The sequence below is a fragment of the Schistocerca gregaria genome, chromosome 5, assembly GCF_023897955.1.
Source record: "Schistocerca gregaria isolate iqSchGreg1 chromosome 5, iqSchGreg1.2, whole genome shotgun sequence".
In the NCBI taxonomy this organism is placed as follows: Eukaryota; Metazoa; Arthropoda; class Insecta; order Orthoptera; family Acrididae; genus Schistocerca; species Schistocerca gregaria.
Genome location: NC_064924.1, coordinates 237019326 through 237041978, shown reverse-complemented (window position 1 = coordinate 237041978; position 22653 = coordinate 237019326). Strand labels below are relative to the sequence as shown.

Here is a 22653-nt window from a genome sequence, read left to right as displayed (position 1 = left end):
TTTCTATCTCCTCTGTCAACCGGACCTGGTACGGATCCCACATTGATGAGCAATAGTCAAGTATAGGTCGAACGAGTGTTTTGTAAGCCACCTGCTTTGTTGATTGACTACATTTTCCAAGGACTCTCCGGATGAATCTCAACCTGGCACCCGCCTTACCAAAAATTAATTTTGTATGATCTTTCCGCTTCAAATCGTTCGGTACGCATAATCCCAGATATTTTACAAGAGTAACTGCTACCAGTGTTTGTTCCGTTATCATATAATCATACAATAAAGGATTCTTCTTTCTATGTATTCGTAATGTATTACATTTGTCTATGTTAAGGGTCACTTGCCACTCCCCGCACCAAGTGCCTATCCGCTGCAGATCTTCCTGCATTTCGCTGCAATTTTCTAATGCTTCAACTTCGCTGTATACTACAGCATTATCCGCGAAAAGTCGCACGGAACTTCCGACACCATCTACTAGGTCATTTATATATATTGTGAAAAGCAATGGTCCCATAACACTCCCCTGTGGCACTCCAGAGGTTACTTTAACTGTTGTAGACGTCTTTCCATTGAGAACAACATGCTGTGTTCTGTTTGCTTAAAAACTCTTCAAACCAACCACACAGCTGGTCTGATATTCCGTAGGCTCTTACTTTGTTTATCAGGCGTCAGTGCGGAACTGTATCGAACGCCTTCCTGAAGTCACGGAAAATGGCATCTACCTGAGAGCCTGTATCTAATATTTTCTGGGTCTCATGAACAAATAAAGCGAGTTGGGTCTCACACGAATACTGTTTCCGGAATCCATGTTGATTCCTACAGAGTAGATTCTGGGTTTCCAGAAATGACATGATACACGAGCAAACAACAAGTTCTACTGGCAGAAGTAAAGCTGTGAGTACCGGGCGTGAGTCGTGCTTCGGTAGCTCAGTTGGTAGAGCACTTGCCCGGGAAAGGCAAAGGTCCCGAGTTCGAGTCTTGGTCGGGCACACAGTTTTAATCTGCCAGGAGGTTTCATATCAGCGCACACTCCGCTGCAGAGTGAAAATCTCATTCTGGAAACATCCCCCAGGCTGTGGCTAAGCCATGTCTCCACAGTATCCTTTCTTCCAGGAGTGCTAGTTCTGCATGTTTGCCAGAAGAGCTTCTGTAAAGTTTGGAAGGTAGGAGACGGATACTGGCAGAAGTAAAGCTGTGAGTACCGGGCGTGAGTCGTGCTTCGGTAGCTCAGTTGGTAGAGCACTTGCCCGCGAAAGGCAAAGGTCCCGAGTTCGAGTCTCGGTCGGGCACACAGTTTTAATCTGCCAGGAGGTTTCAACAAGTTCTAAAATTCTACAACAGATCGATGTACGTGCGTGGTTCGAAGAACACCAGGACGAGATTACTATACTCCAGTGGCACCAAGCTCCCAGATTTTTAATTCAATTGAGAATCTGTGGGACCGCCTCTATCGGGCTGTTCGCACCATGGATGCTCAACCAAGAAACCCGGCGCAGTTGACCACGGCGCTGGTGTCGGCATGGCTCCACATGCCTGTCGGTGCCTTCCAGAACCTCAACGGCTCTCAACGGCTCGCACTGCAAAAGGTGGATATTCACTCTTCTCAAAGGTGCTCACATTAATGTGACTGGATAACGTGGTTTACGATCTATGTGAGGTCGCATCCAACTCACTAGCTCCCATCGTAGTTACTATTCTTCTTTTCGCGTCTCAAAGTACATTTGTTGATGAGAACGAAACGAGTGGTGACCTGCCAATGTTCATTGAGAGCTACATTTTTTTTTTTTTTTTTTTTTTTTACACAGGTAATATTGCGCTATGGCTCTTAGACTAGGGCAAGCATCATTCCAAAAGTTTCTTTGTCTTTGTGTAAGGAGGATATGCATCTCTCACGTCCTGATGATGCCAGATTTTACGTAGGGGTGCAAATATCCGGATTCTCGGGACACACTCCTCTTAAGAGTTCTCTGCATATCAAGCAAACTTCTAGCGGATGTGGGACGTGTGTGTGTACAGTGGCTGAAGTAGAAATTTTGACTGAGGCTTAGTGTCGATTTATGTGTTCCTTAAAGTGCGCAACAAAGTGTGCGCTGTAGCGAATAGAAAAATTCGCGTATGGTAAGACCATCCACAAAGTGCATGTGACAAACGCACGCACAAAGAGCAAGCTATCATGGGATCGAGTGCTAAAAGAGAATCCGAAAAAATGGCTCTGAGCACTATGGGACTTAACCTCTGAGGTCATCAGTCCCCAAGAACTTAGAACTACTTAAACCTAACTAACCTAAGAACATCACACACATCCATGCCCGAGGCAGGATTCGAACCTGCTACCGTAGCGGTCGCTCAGTTCCAGACTGTAGCGCCTAGAACCGCTCGGCCACTACGGGTCAGGGATTTTCTCTGCCTCGTGATGGCTGGCTGTTGTGTGTTGTCCTTAGGTTAGTTAGGTTTCAGTAGTTCTAAGTTCTAGGGGACTGATGACCATAGATGTTAAGTCCCCTAGTGCTCAGAGCCATTTTTTAACTACGGCCGGCAAAAGCGAATCCATAGTGCTTGTTTTCACTACGGCCTCTGCATTATATACCATGGCAGTGAACAATGCGAAAGGAATAAAATGGTCACTGCGGGACGTGACTGGGAATATAGGAACAACGCTAGTTTTAAGAATACCGGAAAACTACGGTTACTGAAGAAGGACGCGAACGCTAGACGTCACGCTACGCTGTGTGGTTCCCCAGCAGGAAACCTGTTTCTGTAATGGCGACGGGCAGCCGCAAGCGATGAGGCCGGAAAGTTTTCCTCGTTGCGAGAAGTGAAGCAGTGGCAAAATTATGTGCTCAACAGGGTTCGGTTTCCGTAGCTACAGTGTGTGAACGTCGATAACGTCAGTTTCAAGGGACCAGGGCGGTCCAGAAAATATTCATCGTGTTGATGCAATTTTGTGATATTTTGTCATTCTGACATATTGAGTTTTCGGGATGCCATGGTAGAAGGAAGGTAGTGTAGTCGACGGCAAGGTATTGCAGGATGAGCAGCAGTTCTTCAGGACAGGGATACAAAAGGGACTCGGTTGGCTTATCGTTAGGGCCAGCTCGTCCCGAAACAAGAATAACCAAAAGCATTTCTGGGTAGCGAGAGCCAATAGGTTTGCTTCGTTTCGGAGGAGCTGGTCTGGCGTAGACATTTTTATCTTTGTTATCCTATGGGTACTGTGGCAGACATTACGAAAGTACAATTATTACGTGTAAGACATTAAGGGGACAATATTTCAGCAAATGATTCTTGGATTAGCATGTTTCGGAAAAAGGAGAGGGAAATAAAACTTGGTCCATATTTTCAATATGTGTGTGCTCGTGTTACTGGATTCTGCTTCTGGAACACGGACGTATGGTAAAGATTCACCGAAAACCATTTTGTAATTTGTAGCAGTCAGTGTGCTGAAATAGTTGTCTTGGAGAATAGTGTTATTTGCTGTAATTAAGTGTATAGTTTCTCCTTAAATGATAATTTGACGAGACGTAAAACGTGAAGTGCGGAAATTATGGTACAAATTACTGTCGGACATCATAACCTCAATGTCATTTCTGTATATTGCACGAAACTCATTATCACACACTGTGTGGTGCGATCTTTGTCTTGACAGCTGAATTTATGAGAGTGTTGCTAACGATTCGTTCCCAACTAGATATCTGTGACAATTTAACCTGTGCTCCTACGTTCCTGCCTAACCACACCCTCGACAAACGCGACATATTCGGAATAAATAGCAAAGTATTCGTAAGAAGCTAGAACACAAATATCGTCGCTCGTCGTTTCACTTGCACGAGTTTCGTTTTCTAATCAGACTGGTAAAAAAATCGCAGAAATTCGTTCCTGAGAGAGCATGCTCTTATACGTCAGTAACATTGAATATTGCCGAACAGACTTCTACTACATAAATAATAAAGAACCAGAATCTGCTAGAAACCTGAAAATGGGAAAAAGTATATAAACTTGTAGGAGGACGCAGACGTAGCCTACTTTCTCCGGCAACGTATCAACTTTTCTCTAACTACAACACCACGCCCTTTACCTACAACTCTCTGTATCAGTATCGTTTACCTTAGGATCTAATAAAGATTTGTTACTGCTGATGTCGTTAGCTGATATTTAATTCTAACAAATCGTACCGAAAGTGGCGTTTCTGGTAAATCATCAACGCGCACCATTGTCTTGAAACTGCATGTTGTCATAACACGCAATCTATAATACAGAAACAAGATAATAGATGAAATCCAACATAGATTCTCCAAAGGAGCAAGCGAGGGACGTCACGTGACGCGAACCGATTCCTGAGAATTGCTGTTGGTTCTTCTTGCTTCGGGCCGAGCTATTCCTAACGGTAAGTCTCGGTTGTGGCCTACTCGGTGGAACCGTTCAGGCGTTCACCTAAGGCGGCTGGGTTTGCGACGGAGACTCGAATCTGGAAATCTGGACTGGGATTTGATATCGGATCCTCTCGAATACGAGTCTTTTGTGCTACCCACTGCACCACCTCACTCAGAAGCTCCAATATAGAGAGTATTTCCGAAAGATTGATGCGATTTTAGCACACCATATCTTCTACGTAAATGAAAGTAGAAACTTGGGTAAATTTTAACTTACTCCTAGCACAAAAAAGTTTTATTTTTGAAAGAACCACCCGATTTCACAAGGCTATGTCTTTTGCTGTTTACAGTATAAAACCCTCTAAAAAATTAAACAAGAGCGCATCACGAAGGAATTCTCCTCCGAATGGGACGGAAATCGGTAGATGTGATGCACATTTACAGGCAAAACCGGATGATTTATTCAAGAGAAAGACTTTGCAAATTGAGCAAGCCCTTAACGCGTTAGTCTACCTCTGGCCCTCACGCAAGCAGTGATTCGGCCTGGCATTGATTGATAGACTTTTGGATGTACTCCTGAAGGATACCGTACCAAATTCCTTACAACTGACGCGTTAGATCGTCAAAATCCCGAACTGGTTGTAGGGACCTGCCCACAATGTTCCGAAAGATCTGAATTGAGGGAGAGAAATTTGTAAATTTGTGGTAAGGTCTTATGGGACCAAACTGCTGAGGTCATCGGTCCCTAAGCCTACATACTACTTAATCTAACTTAAACTAACTTACGGTATGGACATCACACACACACCCTTGCCCAAGGGACGATTCGAACCTCCAACGGGGGGAGCCGCATCAGGGAGAGATTCGGCAACCTTGGAGGCCAAGGTAGCGTTTGGCAAGCACGAACACAGGCTGTCAGGGCACCGCATATGACAACGAAAGGTGTGCTGCTATGAGAAGAATCGTCACTCCAGATCATCACACCTAGTTTTCGAAACATAAGGCAGGCGACAGTCAGGTTGGAATCTCATTGCTGTCCAGTCTCGTTGACTGGAGTAGAATTGTCTTCAGTGATGCTCACGACATATTTCGCAGACAGTATCCACATATGCTGCTGAACGTACCTACACAAATGTATCTGTCGTTGTACAACAGATAGTTCAAGACGCAGAAACCATTGCATTGCACGGATTTCCAGAACGACGACGACGTAATTATCGAGTTGGAAGATTTCTTGGGTAGTGGTTATGGGACAGTCAATTGGTTTTAGTAACTATGGCCAGTCGATATTTTTCAATCAGTCAGCTTTGTTAGTTACGTGAAACACCTTTCTTTTTTTTCAACTCGCTATCTGGGTTTGAGTGGTACATTTAAAGTGAGACAACCTACTGACACAAGTCTCTGACTGTTACGACTGTTATATCTGAACGACGTCTTTCACTCAGTTTCTGGGATTTGAGTGATTTCACAGGACTGCAGCCGTCGTGAGGAGCTGGCCCGGTCGCTAACAGCCTCCTACAAAGCCGGAAGTACACGACGGACCTAGTATGTGCAAGTGGGACGAGCATGTAATGGTAGTTGGGGAACGTGGATAGTCGTCTTCGGTTCGTTGGTAGAATTTGGGGAAGATGTGGTTCATCTGTGAAGGAGGCCGCTTATAAAACACTAATAAGACCTATTCTTGAGTACTGCTCGAGTGTTTGGGATCCCTATCAGGTCGGACTGAGGGAGGACATAGAAGCAATTCAGAGGCGGGCTGCTAGATTTGTTACTGGTAGGTTTGACCATCACGCGTGTGTTACGGAAATGCTTCAGGAACTCGGGTGGGAGCCTCTAGAGGAAAGGAGGCGTTCTTTTCGTGAAGCGCTACTGAGGAAATTCAGAGGACCAGCATTTGAGGCTGACTGCAGTACAATTTTACTGCCGCCAACTTACATTTCGCGGAAAGACCCAAAGACAAGATAAGAGAGATTAGGTACAGAGACATATAGGCAGTCATTTTTCCCTCGTTCTGTTTGGGAGTGGAACAGTGAGAGAACAGGCTAGTTGTGGTACGAGATACCCTCCTCCACGCACCGTGTGGTGGATTGCGGAGTATGTATGTAGATGTAGAAGTCAGGTGCAGAGGACTTACCACCTAGCGACAGAACGGATGAAGCTTCGATTTTACAAGACTGTTCATCCGCCGGGGAGAAATTTGCACCATTCTATTCTGCCGTGGACCCGCACATGAGCAGTAGAGGAGGTGCATACACGCACGCGCAGAACACGGCATTCTGAACAGGCTTTTTGCTCGTTATTGTTTTCACTTGTGTTCGGCAGAAGCTCTTGAAGACTCTTTTGACTACTACGCCAGATTCTCGACGGATTTTTCACGATGTAATATATATATTTCCACATCTCCTCCTAAACTACTGGACCGATATCAGCCAAACTTGGTACACATATCCCTGAGTATCAGGCAACAATCGCTCTGGGGATAAGTACTACGTGTCGTACATCAGGAGATGTGACATCATAAACAACGACCTGCGTGAAAGCTGCCACGTCAGGCACGACATTTATATTTATTATTTCTGTGGTACTAACTCTATTTCCAACGCATGTGGCAGACAGAGCCTACACACGCCTCTGAATGAACCTACAAAACTGTATCATTGTACGACACGGGGATCAGGAGACATGACGTCACAAATACTCAAACATGTCAGCTTCATTCACCCGTTTGAATTTATTATTTTTTTGCTAACAACTGTTCACGACATATTTCGTAGACAGTATCCACATATGTGGCTGAATGTACCTACACAAATGTATCATTGTACAACAGATAGTTCAAGAGATATGACATCACAACACATAGATGCGTGAAAAAATGCTGCATCACGCATGAAGTTTTAATACATGTATTCTTTACGGGGGCAGAGGTAAAATACAGGGAGCGAAAGGATATTTACAATTTGTATAGAACCAGATGGCAGTTGTAAGAGTCGAGGGGCATGGAAGGGAGTGAGACAGGGTTGTAGCCTCTCCCCGATGTTATTCAATCTGTGTACTGAGCAAGCAGTGAAGGAAACAATAGAAAAATTCGGAGTAGGTATTAAAATCCACAAAGAAGAAATAAAAACTTTGAGGTTCGGCGATGACATTGCAATTCTGTCAGAGACAACAAAGGACTTGGAAGAGCAGTTGAACGGAATGGACAGTGCCATAAAAGGAGGGTATAACATGAACATCAACAAAAGCAAAATGAGGATAATTGAATGTAGTCGAATTAACTCAGGTGATGCTGAAGGACTGAGACACTTAAAGTAGTAAATGTGTTTTGCTATTTGGGAAGCAAAATAACTGATGATGGTCGAAGTAGGGAGGATATAGAGTGTAGACTGGCAATGGCAAGAAAAGTGTTTCCGAAGAAGAGAAATTTGTTAACACACATCTAAGGGTCAGGAAATCTTTTCTGAAAGTATTTGCTTGGAATGAACCCATGTCTGGAAGTGAAACATGGACGATAAATAGTTTCGACAAGAAGAGAATAGAAACTTTCGAAATATGCTGCAACAGAAGAATGCTGCAGCTTAGATGGGTAGATAGATCACGTGAGTGAGTAGAACTGGCGAGAAGAGAAATTTGTGGTACAACCTGACTAAAACAAGGGATCGGTTGGTAGAACACATTCTGAGACATCAAGGGATCACCAGTTTAGTACTGGAGGAAAGCGTGGGGATAAAAATCGTAGAGGGAGACCAAGAGATGAATACACTAAGCAGGTTCAGAGGGATATAGGTTGTAGTAGTTACTTGAAGATGAAGAGGCTTGCACAGGATAGAGTAGCATGGAGAGTTGCATCAAACCAGTCTTTGGACTGAAGACGGCAACAACAACAACAACAACAACAATAAGACACTCCTACAGTCGAGTCAGCTTAAGGAAATCCCTGACACATGGCAGCGCTTTTCACAGCTTTCAACTGAGGTGCACAAACGCTGTAGGCGGGAAGATGTATTTCGATAGGGACGTTTACAAAATCGGGCCGTAAACATGGAAAACAGCTTCACTCAGTGATCATGTTTCTTAATTTGGACAATGTACTTGTACGTTTATGTATACAAAAACAGTTCTTTTTTGTATTCATTTTTAATAGGAAATCGGCAATGCCGGGTACAGTAAAAATACAAATTAAAATTACCTTTTTGTTTTGTCATTGAAAAAAACTGCATATCTAATTATAGTTCGTTATTGTTGAAAAGGAAAGGAATAAAGGTAGCATAAGTATGCCTATTGAGTGTATAGCATGAAAAGGTGTCTATGATCTGCTTGTACCAATATGACAAAATGTTGTTCATAATTCTGTATAACCATACGTAATTCATTCCAGTTGCACGAGATACTGTAACTGCTTAACAAATAAGAAACTATACCTCTCAAAAGTTTCAGTGCGAGTAAATAATAGCTGTAAGAAATATCAGCTTTCATACTCGATGATGTAAACGATCAAAACACGCCTGCAGTACTGAATACGCACCCTTGTGGTGCTAGTACAAACTTACACATTAGATGTATCGTGTAATAGCACTTGTGGAAAAGCTGGCAGTTCCATACTTTTACACTCGTGGCGCTGCTCCAGACTAGTGTACGATAGGTGTGTCATGTAATATCAGATTAAGAGCTACTGTGGCTCTGTATTGCACAGGCGGTTGCCTGGCTGGCGACGCATCGCGCACAAGCAGTCGAGTGCATTCGGAATAATGTGGCTAGTAGATGCGCAGTTAGGCTGGGCAAGCATTGGGACTGCTGGTGGGGTCGCAGGCGAGCCGTCAACACGCTGCAGGGGAAATGTGCACAGGGAAGGAAGTGGTGTACTAAACCGAACCTCACACTTATATTTTTTGTAAGTATGAAGTGGAGGCCCTCCACGACCACATTTTCATGGTGACCATCCACGAAGATCTACTGTCACCTCTGCTTTCATTAGCATCTAAAGAAAATTCCACTGAAAACGCAACTAAAGCAGCAATTTATTTTCACCTGACTTAACCATTGTAACTTTCAGAGAAACTTCATGAGTGTCGAATTTTGGGTAAAACCTACATTTCTCTTATTGCCCTTTTAAAATTTGGTTGTTTTGCCAAAACACGGAGGACTTCTTACAATATCATCTCATTAAAATGTTGGGCAGACGCAGTTGCGACAGAGTACTGAAACAGTGGGTTATTAAGTGAGGAAAGCCGGCCGCGGTGGTCTCGCGGTTCTAGGCGCGCAGTCCGGAGCCGTGATCCTGCCTCGGGCATGGATGTGTGTGATGTCCTTAGGTTAGTTAGGTTGAAGTAGTTCTAAGTTCTAGGGGACTAATGACCACAGCAGTTGAGTCCCATAGTGCTCAGAGCCATTTGAACCATTTTTGAAGTGAGGAAAGGAGGACAAGTCAGGACCATAGCTTATGAAAAAGCACATCCTCAGTGAAAAAATAAAAGTGTAATATTTTCACTTATGTTGTTTCAGAACCCACAGCATTCTTGTTTCACCAGCTATCGGTTGCCCTTAAAAATTACGTTCTTTCGTCAAAAAAGCCTTCAGTTAGTGGAATAATATGATAGATAATGAAGTTTTGCCTAGTAACCATATGGGAAAATACTCTCGTCTTTGCGTGTTATCATTTGGCAGAATCTCATTTCGATATCTCAAACTGTTTATGAAATATGACGAATGTTTTGGATAATTCATTCTCTCTTTTATCGCTGGTATGCGCGATCGCATTTGAGTAGGTAATGTAAAATCAAATTTATCGAGATTGGTGACAGATATAAAACTACACTAGACTCTAAAGAAAATTTCACAATGTAAGCTAAATTACGTATGCAACAGCTTATGATGTAATATGCACCAAACGCAAAATCGTAGCAATCCCTATTTTTCACTGCAGACTTTTTCGAATTTCGAACAGAGTCTTACTTCAGTGAAAATCTCACAGTAACTATAACCATTAACGAGATGATGGGCACTTCATCATGAAGCCGACATATAAGACTATAAGTAACGCAAAAATGTTTTTTTTTTACCAAATAGTTTCTGTAAAATCGTTTCAGAAAGAAAGCAGCGCTTGCGCCCTGATTATTTCAGTGCAGCATGCCGCCTGCCAACCGAAAGCTGGCAAATTCTGTGGGTCCCCCCTTATGAACAAATGAATGATCTCGCCCAGCGCTTCAGACGAAAATTCGTCACTGCGTACCGTACTCTCTGCCTCTGCGGACTCCGGCTTTAGCTGGAGGCTGCCAGGGGCTTGGCCACACCTTTGCACTAGCTAAACTCCTGGCTGTTACAGCAGGCTGGCGTGGAATGCATGGGTGCACGCAGGAGTAACCTGAGAATAAAACTGAGTTTTTTAATTAATGGACTTCATCACTATACCTTTTCAGTAAAATTAATGCGAACAATCGCTAAAAATCGACAATGTTCCACTCCTCGTCGTGTACCATGAAGGAACTTTTGTGCTCAGGTTTGTATCTCGGCGATAGATACATCAGCTTCATTAGTTATGAGCTAATTGCTTCTGGAAAAACTTAACCACAGCAGTATACATTAATCAGCTTCCATTGATGAAAAGAAGAATTAGTCTATTCAGTACATAATTAAATGAATACGTACTAAATAATGTCTACGGCTTTTGGCGTACCCCATAGGATGTCTTCATGCACCTCTGAGGGAAGGGCTACCCTCCAGGAAGGGGGAGGGGAGGGTGGTGTGTGTATCTCACTTGTATACTAGTGCCTTTATTCGATGAGTGTAAGTGCTGCAGATTGATTTCACTCAGAAAACTACATGGGTACCTCAATTAGCTAAAACACTGAAGAGTAGTTTCGGTTTAAGGAATGAATACATCGTTCAACTGACAGAAAAACTTTGTACACAAAGGATTCATAATTCACTCATTATGAGAACCTACAATGGACTGTCCGAAAGAACAGACACCAGCTTCATGTAGTTAAGGCATCTGTGCCGGATGCACAAGCATTGCCCGAACTCTTACGGGACTCGGTAAGATTGTCTGCCGCGAGTAATGAGTGTAATGGACAGGGGCACTACGAATGTAGTGAGTGACATTAAGTTGGGAATGTGGTTCAAAAATGGCTCAAATGGCTCTGAGCACTATGGGACTCAACTTCTGAGGTCGTCAGTCCCCTAGAACTTAGAACTACTTAAACCTAACTAACCTAAGGACATCACACACATCCATGCCCGAGGCAGGATTCGAACCTGCGATCGCAGCGGTCTCGCGGTTCCAGCCTGTAGCGCCTACAACCGAACGGCCACTCCGGCCGGCTGGGAATGTGGGTCTCACGGGGAGCGTGCAAGGGATAAATCCCTGTAGTCGCTCTATCCTCTGCGTCCTCGGTGGCTCAGATGAATAGAGCGTCTGTCATGTAAGTAGGAGATCCCGGGTTCGAGTCCCGGTCGGGGCACACATTTTCAACTGTCCCCATTGATGTATAGCAACGCCTGTCAACAGCTTAGGGTCTTGATTTAATCATCATTTCATACAATGGACTGAGCTGATTGCTCTCATTTGGTTACTCCCTCAGACTGGATACACTTGAAAAAAAAAATGAATGAATAGTAATCCAACTGATACATAAAATTACAGTCTACCAGTACTCTATCTCCCACCTTTCATATTTCCCGGAAGTTCTGCGAAACTCGCAGGACTACTATTCCAGGAAGAAAGGATATTTTGTAAACATGGTTTAACCAATCCGTAGGATAAAATGGTTCAAATGGCTCTGAGCACTATGGTACTTAACATCTATGGCTATCAGTCCCCTAGAACTTAGAACTACTTAAACCTAACTAAACTAAGGACATCACACAACGCCCAATCTGTGGTATATTTCCAGAAATTTACTCTGGAAACGTGAAAAATAGGAGATGGGATACTGGCGAAAGAAAAGCTGTGAAGAGAGGTTCTAAGCCATTCGTGGGTAGCTTAGTCAGTTGAGCACTTAGACTAACATCTTGACTAAGTCTGATGGTCACACAGTTCAATGTTGACTACCCTGTGCAGACTATGTGCATGCGCCAGGGCTCAAGCACCCACACACATAATCTTCTGGTGTGCCACGCCCACAAAATATTTAGTTTGGTAAAAACAAAATAAAATAAATATTTCTCACTTACCCTTATCAAAAGGCAATGAACTATTAAAACACTGGCCTGGAAGTTAAAATTTCTGACCTCTAAAACATATCTGTTTATTTTATATGTCTTTGTGCAAAGGTAACCAAACAATACACTTTCCCGTTCCTTGCCTTTCTCTGGCCAAGTCGAAGGCACTCCCTAGAATACATTTGGAAATTTGTGATAAGGTCCTATGGGACCAAGCTGCTGAGGTCATCGGTTTCTAGCCTTACACACTACTTAATCTAACTTAAACTAGCTTACGCTAAGGACGACACACACACACACACACACACACACACACACACACACACACACACACACACACACACACACTCCCATGCCCGAGGGAGGACTCGAACCTCCAACGGGGGTAGCCGCCAACCGTGGAAGGGCTCCTAAGACCGTGCGGCTACACCGCGCGGCCCCTAGGACAACAGTCGCGCTATACTGTGAATAGAACCCTGTCTTTTCAGCTTGCTTTCATGTTTCCTTACAAGTTCAAAATGATTCAAATGGCTCTGAGCACTATGGGACTTAACATCTATGGTCATTAGTCCCCTAGAACTTAGAACTACTAAAACCTAACTAACCTAAGGACAACACACAAGACCCAGCCATCACGAGGCAGAGAAAACCCCTGACCCCGCCGGGAATCGAACCCGGGAACCCAGGCGTGGGAAGCGAGAACGCTACCGCACGACCACGAGAGTCGTCTACAATACAAGAGACACTCTACAATACTACCACTCCATTCGTCAACAGCTGTTTTAAAATACATTACTGGCCATTAAAAATGCTACACCACGAAGATGACGTGCTACAGACGCGAAATTTAACCGACAGGAAGAACATGCTGTGATATGCAAATGATTAGCTTTTCGGAGCATTCACACAAGGTTGGAGCCGGTGGCGACACCTACAACGTGCTGACATGAAGAAAGTTTCCAACCGATTTCTCATACACAAACAGTAGTTGACCGGCGTTGCGTGGTGAAACGTTGTTGTGATGCCTCGTGTAAGGAGGAGAAATGCGTACCATCACGTTTCCGACTTTGATAAAGGTCGGATTGGAACCTATCGCGATTGCGGTTTATCGTATCGCGACATTGCTGCTCGCGTTGGTCGAGATCCAATGACTGTTACAGAATATGGAAGCGTTCGGTTCAGGAGCGTAGTAAGGAACGCCGTGTTGGATCCAAACGGCCTCGTATCACTAGCAGTCGCATGGCTGTAACGGATCGTGCAGCCACGTTTCGATCCCTGAGTCAATAGACGGGGACGTTTGCAAAACACCAACCATCTGCACCAACAGTTCGAAGACGTTTACGCAAGCATGGACTATCAGCTCGGAGACCATGGCTGCAGTTACCCTTGACGCTGCATCACAGACAGGAGCGCCTGCGATGGTGTACTCAACGACGAACCTGGGTGCACGAATGGCAAAACGCCATTTTTTCGGATGAATCCACGTTCTGTTTACAGCATCATGATAGTCGATCCGTGTTTGGCGACATCGCGGTGAACGCACATTGGAAGCGTGTATTCGTCATCGCCATACTGGCGTATCACCCGGCGTGATGGTATGGGGTGCCATTGGTTACACGTGTCGGTCACCTCTTGTTCGCATTGACGGCACTTTGACGTTACATTTCAGATGTGATACGACCTGTGGCTCTACCCTTCATTCGATTCCTGCGAAACCCTACATTTCAGCAGGATAATGCACGACCGCATGTTGCAGGTCCTGCATAGGTTTTTGTGGATACAGAAAATGTTCGACTGCAGCCCTGGCCAGCACATTCTCCAGATCTCTCACCAATTGAAAACGTCTGGTCAATGGTGGCCGTGCAACTGGTTCGTCACAATACGCCAGTCACTACTCTTGTGGTATTGTGTTGAAGCTGCACGGGCCGATGTATCTGTACACGCCATCTAAGCTCTGTTTGACTCAATGCCCAGGCGTATCAAGGCCAGTATTACGGCGAGAGGTGGTTGTTCTGTGTACTGATTTCTCAGGATCTTTGCACCCAAATTGTGTGAAAATGTAATCACATTTCAGCTCTTGTGTAATATATTTTTGTCCAATGAATAACCGTTTATCATCTGCATTTCTTCTTGGTGTAGTAATTTTAATGGCCAGTAGTGTATCTACTCGCCAATATTGAGCAATAATAAAGTGTAATCCGAGATACAACGAAGCCAATTGTTACAAAATACCTATTTTTTTTCTTTTACATAACGACGTTTTGGTTTAAGGTTTCAGTGTAATTATTTTCACGTAATCTGGATTGTTATCCTTTTGTTTGTTGAGACAATGGCTTTGAAGGGCATGGGAGCTCCGCCATTGGTAAGCACCCACAGAAATTTTAGAGAGTCGGCGCCCTACCTTGCAGTGCGGCAGGTGGTGCATGGTGTGTCGAGCCTCCAGCGGCTGCCAGGAGAGTCTGTCGCGGTCGCGACGGCCCGCCTTGTCGATCAGGTAGTCGAGCACCTCCTCCCACCACACCAGGCCGCGGTTGTGGGCGTCCAGCGCGCCGAACAGCCGGGCGCCAACCGCCGCTTCCACAGGGGCACCTGCGCAATGCACACACGGCGGTCCTGCCACGAGCCCAAGGCCAGCCACAAGTATGACGTAATTCGCACGGATACTGTATGGCAGTCTAATGCAGCATTCGAGCCAACACAGTACAGCCTTTCTTACACTGCCGCCCATTTGGAACACCAGAATGGAAACCAAAGAAAGTTATTTTTTATGTGGCGTATACAATGTAGTAGGAAGAATATATGACCAAATTCAGGAGCGTTTTCTTACAACTCGATAAATGCCGTACAGTAAAATATCGTACTGATATAATAATTACATAAATGAGATAATTTAACATTTACACAGCTTTTGTAGGCACAATTGCAGGTGTTTCTTTGACTTTTAGAAAAGTTTCATTGTTTATTTAGAACAGAGGGAAGACGTTTTCAAGTTTTTACAAAAGTCCATGATTGCAAAGATGGAAAATAAGTTTTGTTAACATAAACATTCTAATTAATTTGTTTTTCATTTCCTTTTCATCTTTTACATTAATTATAAAAATTATTGTAGTTTATTGTTCATTTTGCACAGAAATACAGTAATGTAATACAATACAGCACTTTACTGACATATTTTTCCATGAATGTTTGAAAAGCAGAAGTGCAAGATAGTGTGGCGAAATAAATAAAAAAAATTAAATTTATTGATTTCTTGAAAAGAGAAAAAAATTACGGATATGGAACTTTAGAATTTTTGGAAGGCTTTTTTACGGACTGTATTGACTGGCTTGAATGCGGACAAATTCAGTACTGCGTGAAATTTGCCTGTAATATAATTTACAATTCCGATTAATAATATTTTTTAATTCTACGGCATTGTTGATTTATTCAGAGTTCTCACCTTAGACGTAGAATTAGTCTTTCTGCCACAATATTAATTCATTAGTCGCCATCGATGTTCTTCTCTTTGTTGACCGTGTGTGTCTTCCTAAGTCGGCAACGGTTTCCTTCACGAAGACGGCGGAAACAAAGGAATACAATGCTACGTCGCTTTAAATAATTCGCGTAAAACTTAGATACCTTTCACTATTTTTTATTCACAAGACAATAAGACTTGCTCTGCTCGTCGCACAAACCATAAATACTAACAAGATGGCTGCCTTTCAGCACATACCAATAATTACGTCCATTCCCTACAAGGTAACAATCGAGAGTGTATCTTAACTCCTTCTTGGAGTGTGAAACAAAAGAGAATCCAATTTGAACATTACAGAGACTATATTCTACATTCCTCTCAATTTAATCTTTCGTGCAGACTTTAAAGTATTGTTTCTCTCTGTGTCGGAATGTGTCATTACAACAGCGACAAGTGCTATTGAAATACAAACACAAAATACTGGCAACAACAATACTAAACTGGAAATGTATTGATTACTTTACCAGTATCGTTATAAAACTCGTTTGCTCCTTCTGGTATTTTAAAAAGTCTCACAAGTTTTAAGACACACTTTTTCTTTTCCCTGCTGATCATGTTGTTTTTTTCCATGGTGGCTGCTTTCCTCACTTCCTGGATGCAGTTTCTGGATTTCTGTACCTCAATCTCTACAAGACTTCCATTAGAAGGATCCGATACTGCCAACAAAGCCTTCTCCTTAGACTTTTCATAAGCCATCGCTCGCTAAGCAGTTATTTTTGTGGGCATCTTAGATCATAGGGCTTTTAGTGCGTTCGACTTCACATCCTGTGCATCCCAAACTTTATTTACTATCTTGATGATGAGGTTCTAGCAATTTATAGTATCCAGTCAGTGAAAGAATATCTTTCTTCTTCCAGTAGTCTTTATCCACTCTACATCTACATGGATACTCTGCGAATCACAGTTAAGTGCCTGCCAGAGGGCATTAATTATAAAGCAAATAGTTTGTCAGGATTATAGCTGTAACCAGCTTATCAAATTTTCTGTTTTCTTCCACGAACGTCACCAATGTGCACATCAGTACTGTATTTTTATTTCGACTGCTACAGGAGACAGAATGTAAATGATATTCATTTGCACGGTTTTCTGGCTGGGACGCATCAAGGTTTCGGTCCTTCTGTTTCAAACCAAGTACAAAAAGCAATCATTTCCTTTATCAGTGTTCCAGAATTAATAATAGTGCACAAATTGTATAGCCAAACCCGCCTTGAATTGAGTACATCATCTACAGACGGCTATGGTAATGGCTGATTCTATTGTATATCAAAACATACAAAAAACACATTTGGATTTTCCTTCTCCATTATTGCACAAAACATTTTTGCACCATGTTTGTGCACCCTGTGGTTTGTTATTAACTGATTATTTTTCCTAGGTCTTGCTCCTTTCGAGAGTCGGTCTTTGAACATCCCTGATGTGGCTTGAAATGTTGCGGCACATTTTTACTGGCAGGCCATCTTTTTTCTCCATGCTTTACTTTATCGAAACAGTATTCCTCAGTTGCCGGCCGCTGTGGCCAAGCGCTTCTAGGCGCTTGTCTGGAACCGCGCTGCTGCTACGGTAGGAGGTTCGAATCCTGCCTCGGGCATGGATGTGTGTGATGTCCTTAAGTTAGTTCTAAGTCTAGGAGACGGATGACCTCAGATGCTAAGTCCTATAGTGCTTAGAGCCATTTGAACCATTCCTCAGTTTTCTTCCTTTTTGAAGTTCCTTTTTCCTGACAAAGCTGGCTTGAACTGAGCAATAACCTAGAGTTACGGTTGTTGTGTAAATGACTAATTTATTTCGGTTGTTGGTTCTGGTGGCAAGTGCTTGCCTTTGACAAAGGTGTCCTACATTTTATCCTCCCTTCAGATCTGTCAGAAGAAAACCAGAGTTTGCATTTATCGAATTTATTTTAACCCAAGAGCGAATATCGAGTTTTGCAAACCTCCTAGTTTTCAACACATTATAACAAAAGCTTTTGACAAAATTTTTTCAACAGATCAAGCATTACTACTTGTAACTACAAAAATCTAAAATTCGAACAACTGAGTATTTATCGACATTTGAAAAAATGCTCTTGAATTTGTAGATGATTTGAGGATGTGGGTACAGGGTGCGATGTTTGGTACACAGAGCTGACACCTGTTGCAGCAACAACAGCTGTATCCTAGCTGAGCACAAAGCGGCGCACAGTTTGGACAACAGATGCAAATACGTCATTCCACGATGTTTCCAATCTACACTAGAGTTCTTCTATTGTAGTGGCTGGCGAATGATGATATCCTAGTTTTATGGCAATCCATGACCAATGTTTTCAATGGATGAGAGATCTGGAGAACGTGCTGGCCAGGAGAATAGCCGAATATCCTCAGTTTCGATGCAGATCAGGACAGCACAGGAAATCTGAAGGCGTGCGTCATCTTGTTGAAAGACAACGTCATAGAGACATAGAACGTAGGATACAGACACAGGCCTTACCACGTCATAAATGTAATGACTGCTATCTAAATTACAGTCTGATGACGTTATCTATGCAAACTGTATCTCTTATCCACCACGGCTCGAGCTGAGCCCATATGTCACGACAGCTGCATTCTGGTCAGATGGGGGGCATCATCTTGGATTTTAAGACCTCCTTGCAGTTCTTGGGTCTGATCTTTGATCAGAGGTTAACGTGGATGCCACACCGCCATGATCTGAAATCTAGATATCTGAAGGCACAACTTAAAAGTAGATCAATTCAATCTTCCCAGAAACTTTCTCCGCACGTGACTATTGCAGCGCAATGTGCGGATCAGTAACAACATCTTATTTAGACATATGGTATGCTGATCACCATACAGGAGCCTACAGAACTATTTCCATTCCTAGCCTATGTACAGGAGCTGGTGAGCTGCCTCTTATTATCCGGGGAGAACTCCTCACAGTGAGACGGGTATTCAAAATGAAGTCTACCTCCAATCATCCTGTTGTTGGTATTGCGGATGAACAATTTACACAATGAAGGTTTACCGATCGCCGAGGACGTAAGTCTTTTTCTAGAATGAAATTTTCACTCTGCAGTGGAGTGTGCGCTGATATGAAACTTCCTGGCTGATTAAAACTGTGTGCCGGACAGAGACATGAACTTGGAAGGTAGGAGATGAGGTACCGGCGTAAATAAAAGAGGATAGGTCGTGAGCCGTGCTTGGGTAGCTCATTCGGTGGAGCACTACTAACGAAAGGCGGAGGTCTCAAATTGGAATCTCGGTCTGGCCCACGGTTTTAATCTGCCAGAAATTTTCATATCAGCGCACACTCCACTGCAAAGTGGAAATTTCATTCCGAAAACCTCCCCCAGACTCTGGCTAAGCCAGGTCTCTGCAATATCCTTTCTTCCAGAAGTCCTAATCTTCCATTTTTCGTAGGAGAGCTTCTGTGAAGTTTGGAAGGTAGGACTTGCTACTGGCAGAAGTAAAACTGTAAAGACGGGTGATGAGTCGTGCTTGGGTAGCTCAGTCGGTTGAGTACTTGTCCCCGAACGACAAATATCCCAATTCCGTGTCTTGGTCTGGAACACAGCTTTAATCTGCCTGAAAGTGCCAAGTCTTTTTTCTGTTCTTTCGAAGGAGTATGTCAATCAACCTGCTGTGAAAGGCATACCAGTTGTTAAACAGGGATGGAGCAAATACTCTCCCTGAATAACTGACAGGCCCACATTTAACTTGGAGACGAAGGACTACAACGAAATCACTACCCACCTATAGTTTTAAAAATGGTTTTTGTCGGCATATCGGTGGTGAATCGCGAGTACGTTGTGGTTTTTACCGATACATCAAAGCAAGAGAATGTTCTGGGTGTTCTGTTATCTTCCCCCATTATATCGTTAACACTCGCATACCAACTCGCCTACTGTGCAGTGGGCGGTCAACAAGGTAGTGAAGCACGTGAGATTTCTTAGTGGAGCGAAGTTTCTTGTTTTCATAGAGTCTCTAGTGTTCTACAGGCTACTCAGCAAATGTTTCCAGCAGATACGACAGTTCATACGGTTCAGGACACGGTCCTCCTGCTCGGGCAGAAGAACGAGATGGCCTTCTGTTGGGTCCCTGGTCACATAGGAATCGAAGGGATTGAGAAAACTGTCAGAGTAGCGTACACAGTCTTCCAGGAAAATGGCACACTTGATTTCAACTCCCCCTGTAGGCTGTCGTGAGGTGGGTAACAAAGAGAGTATTGTCTGACTGGAAAAGACTGTGGGTGGAAGGGGCCGACAAAAACTATGGTCAGTCAAACCAGCTATTCGACTTTCTCCCGAGCTCAAAGAAGAGACGAAATTGTGCTCACTCGCCATCGCATTGCACACTGCCTACTGACAGATGCTCACATATTGTGGCTTGGAGGTCCAGTGGAATGCAATGTTTGTGGCGTCACACTTACACTGCGCCATCCTTCCACATCGTTTGTTTTGTGTGCTGTTAGGAGAGAAGTCTTTGGTCTACCGAGGTGCTTACACTCAATTTTAGGATATGATGAGACAATGGGAAGATAGTTGCTGACATTTTGTGTAGCATCTGGACTCTTGGCCAATTTAATTGGACGAAGGTTCCAACGTGTGTTTGGGTGGTTGGGTCATCAGATGTTGCGTGAACACTCACTCATCTCATGCCATACACTGTTTTGTTAATACTATTGACGTACTGGGTGGTTATAATGAAAGTGCAGCTATTGACGGAGTTCCAGTGTAGGATTTCCATATGGCACCGAAACTTGACAGATATGTTAAAGCGTTAATGCAGAACCTATTTACATAATAAAAAATTTGTCCAATTTTGGCCACCAGGTGCGACTATGCTGTTGCACACTGTTTGTACACACATCAAAAAAAGTTTTGCATCACCTTCGTCCCGAGAGTTCCGGAATCTGTCCAAAAAATTGGAATAGAGATCAACATAAACATCATTTCCACCCTTTTTACTGCTCATGAAAACCACACATTCCACCTTGTATCACCATAAAGCGCGACTTGCAGAGGTGGTGGTCCAGATAGTTGAACACAACTATACCTCTAATACCCAGAAGCACAACTTCTTCCATTGATGCATGCCGTTATTCGTCGTGGCATACTATGCACAAGTTCATCAAGGTATTGTTAGTCCAGATTTTCCCAGTCCTCAACGGCGATTCGGTGTAGATCCCTCAGAGTGGTTGGTGGGTAACGTTGTCCATAAACAGCCCTTTTCAATCTATTCCAGGCATGTTCGATGGGGTTCATGTTTGGAGAACATGCTGGCCACTCTAGTCGAGCGATGTCGTTATCCTGAAGGAAGTCATTCACAAGATGTGCACGATGGGGCTCGAATTGTCGTCCATGAAGACGAATGCTTAGCCAATATGCTGCCGATATGGTTGCACTATCGGTCGGATGATGGCATTCACGTATCGTGCAGCCGTTACGGAGCCTTCCGTGAATACTAGCGGCGTACGTCGGCCCCACATAATGCCACCTCAAAACAGCATGAAACCTTCACCTTGCTGCACTCACTGGCCAGTGTGTCTAAGGCGTACGGCCTGACCGGTTTGCCTCCAAACACGTCTCCGACGATTGTCTGGTTGCTGGCATATGCAACAGTCATCGGTGAGGAGAACGTGGTGCTAATCCTGAGTGGTCCATTCGGCATGTTGTTGGGCCCATCTGTAACGCACTGCACGGTGTCGTGGTTGCAAAGGTGAACCTCGCCATGGACGTTGGGAGTGAAGTTGCGCATCATGTAGCCTGTTGCTCACAGTCTGAGTCCTAACACGACGTCCTGTGGCTGCACGAAAAGCATTATACAACACGGTGGCGTTGCTGTAAGGGTTCCTCCGAGCCATAATCCGTAGGTAGCGGTCATACACTGCAGTAGTAGCCCTTGAGCGGCTTGAGCGAAGCATGTCATCGACTGTTCCTGTCATATGTATCTATCTGCTCCATGTACGAACAACATCGTTTTGGTTCACTCCGAGACGCCTGGAAACTTCTCTTGTTGAGAGCCCTTCCGGCACAAAGTAACAATGCGGACGCGGTCGAGCCGCGGTATTGACCGCCTAGCTGTGGTTGACTATAGACAACACGAGACGTGTACCTCCTTCTTGGTGGAATGACTGGAACTGATCGGCCATCCGTCTAATAGGCGCTGCTCGTGCATGGTTGTTTACATCTCTGGGCGGCTTTAGTGACATCTCTGAACAACCCGCCAGGATAGCCGAGAGCGCTAACGCGCTGCTTCCTGGACTCGGGTAGGCGGTAGGATTGAATCCACCCGGCGGATTAAAGACGAGGGTCGGTGTGCCGGCCAGCCTGGATGTGGTTTTTAGGCGGTTTTCACATCCTGCTAGGTGAATACCGGGCTGGTCCCCACGTTCCGCCTCAGTTACACGACTCGCCGATATCTGAACACTATTCCATGAATAGATGCAGACAGCTGGGGGACACTAATTCCGTCCTGGGGGGTACGGGGTAGCAGCAGAAAGGGCATCCGGCCACCCCTTCATCCTGACCTTGCCAAATCCGTTCCTAACAATGCCGACCCTGCGTCAGTGCGAGACATGGCACCAGTGAAAGAAAGAAAGAAGAGTGACATATCTGAACAGTCAAAGAGACTGTTTCTGTGA

General features: G+C 44.1%; 1 protein-coding gene across 1 annotated transcript in view; it reads right to left on the bottom strand.

Moving 5' to 3' along the window:
- LOC126273297 (uncharacterized) overlaps positions 1-22653 on the bottom strand; it is a 112453-nt gene that overhangs the window by 71896 nt on the left and 17904 nt on the right. Inside the window, exon 2 of the mRNA XM_049976843.1 lies at positions 14926-15137. Within this exon, the coding sequence (XP_049832800.1) occupies positions 14926-15137 (212 nt within the window). The remainder of the gene's footprint in view (positions 1-14925; positions 15138-22653) is intronic.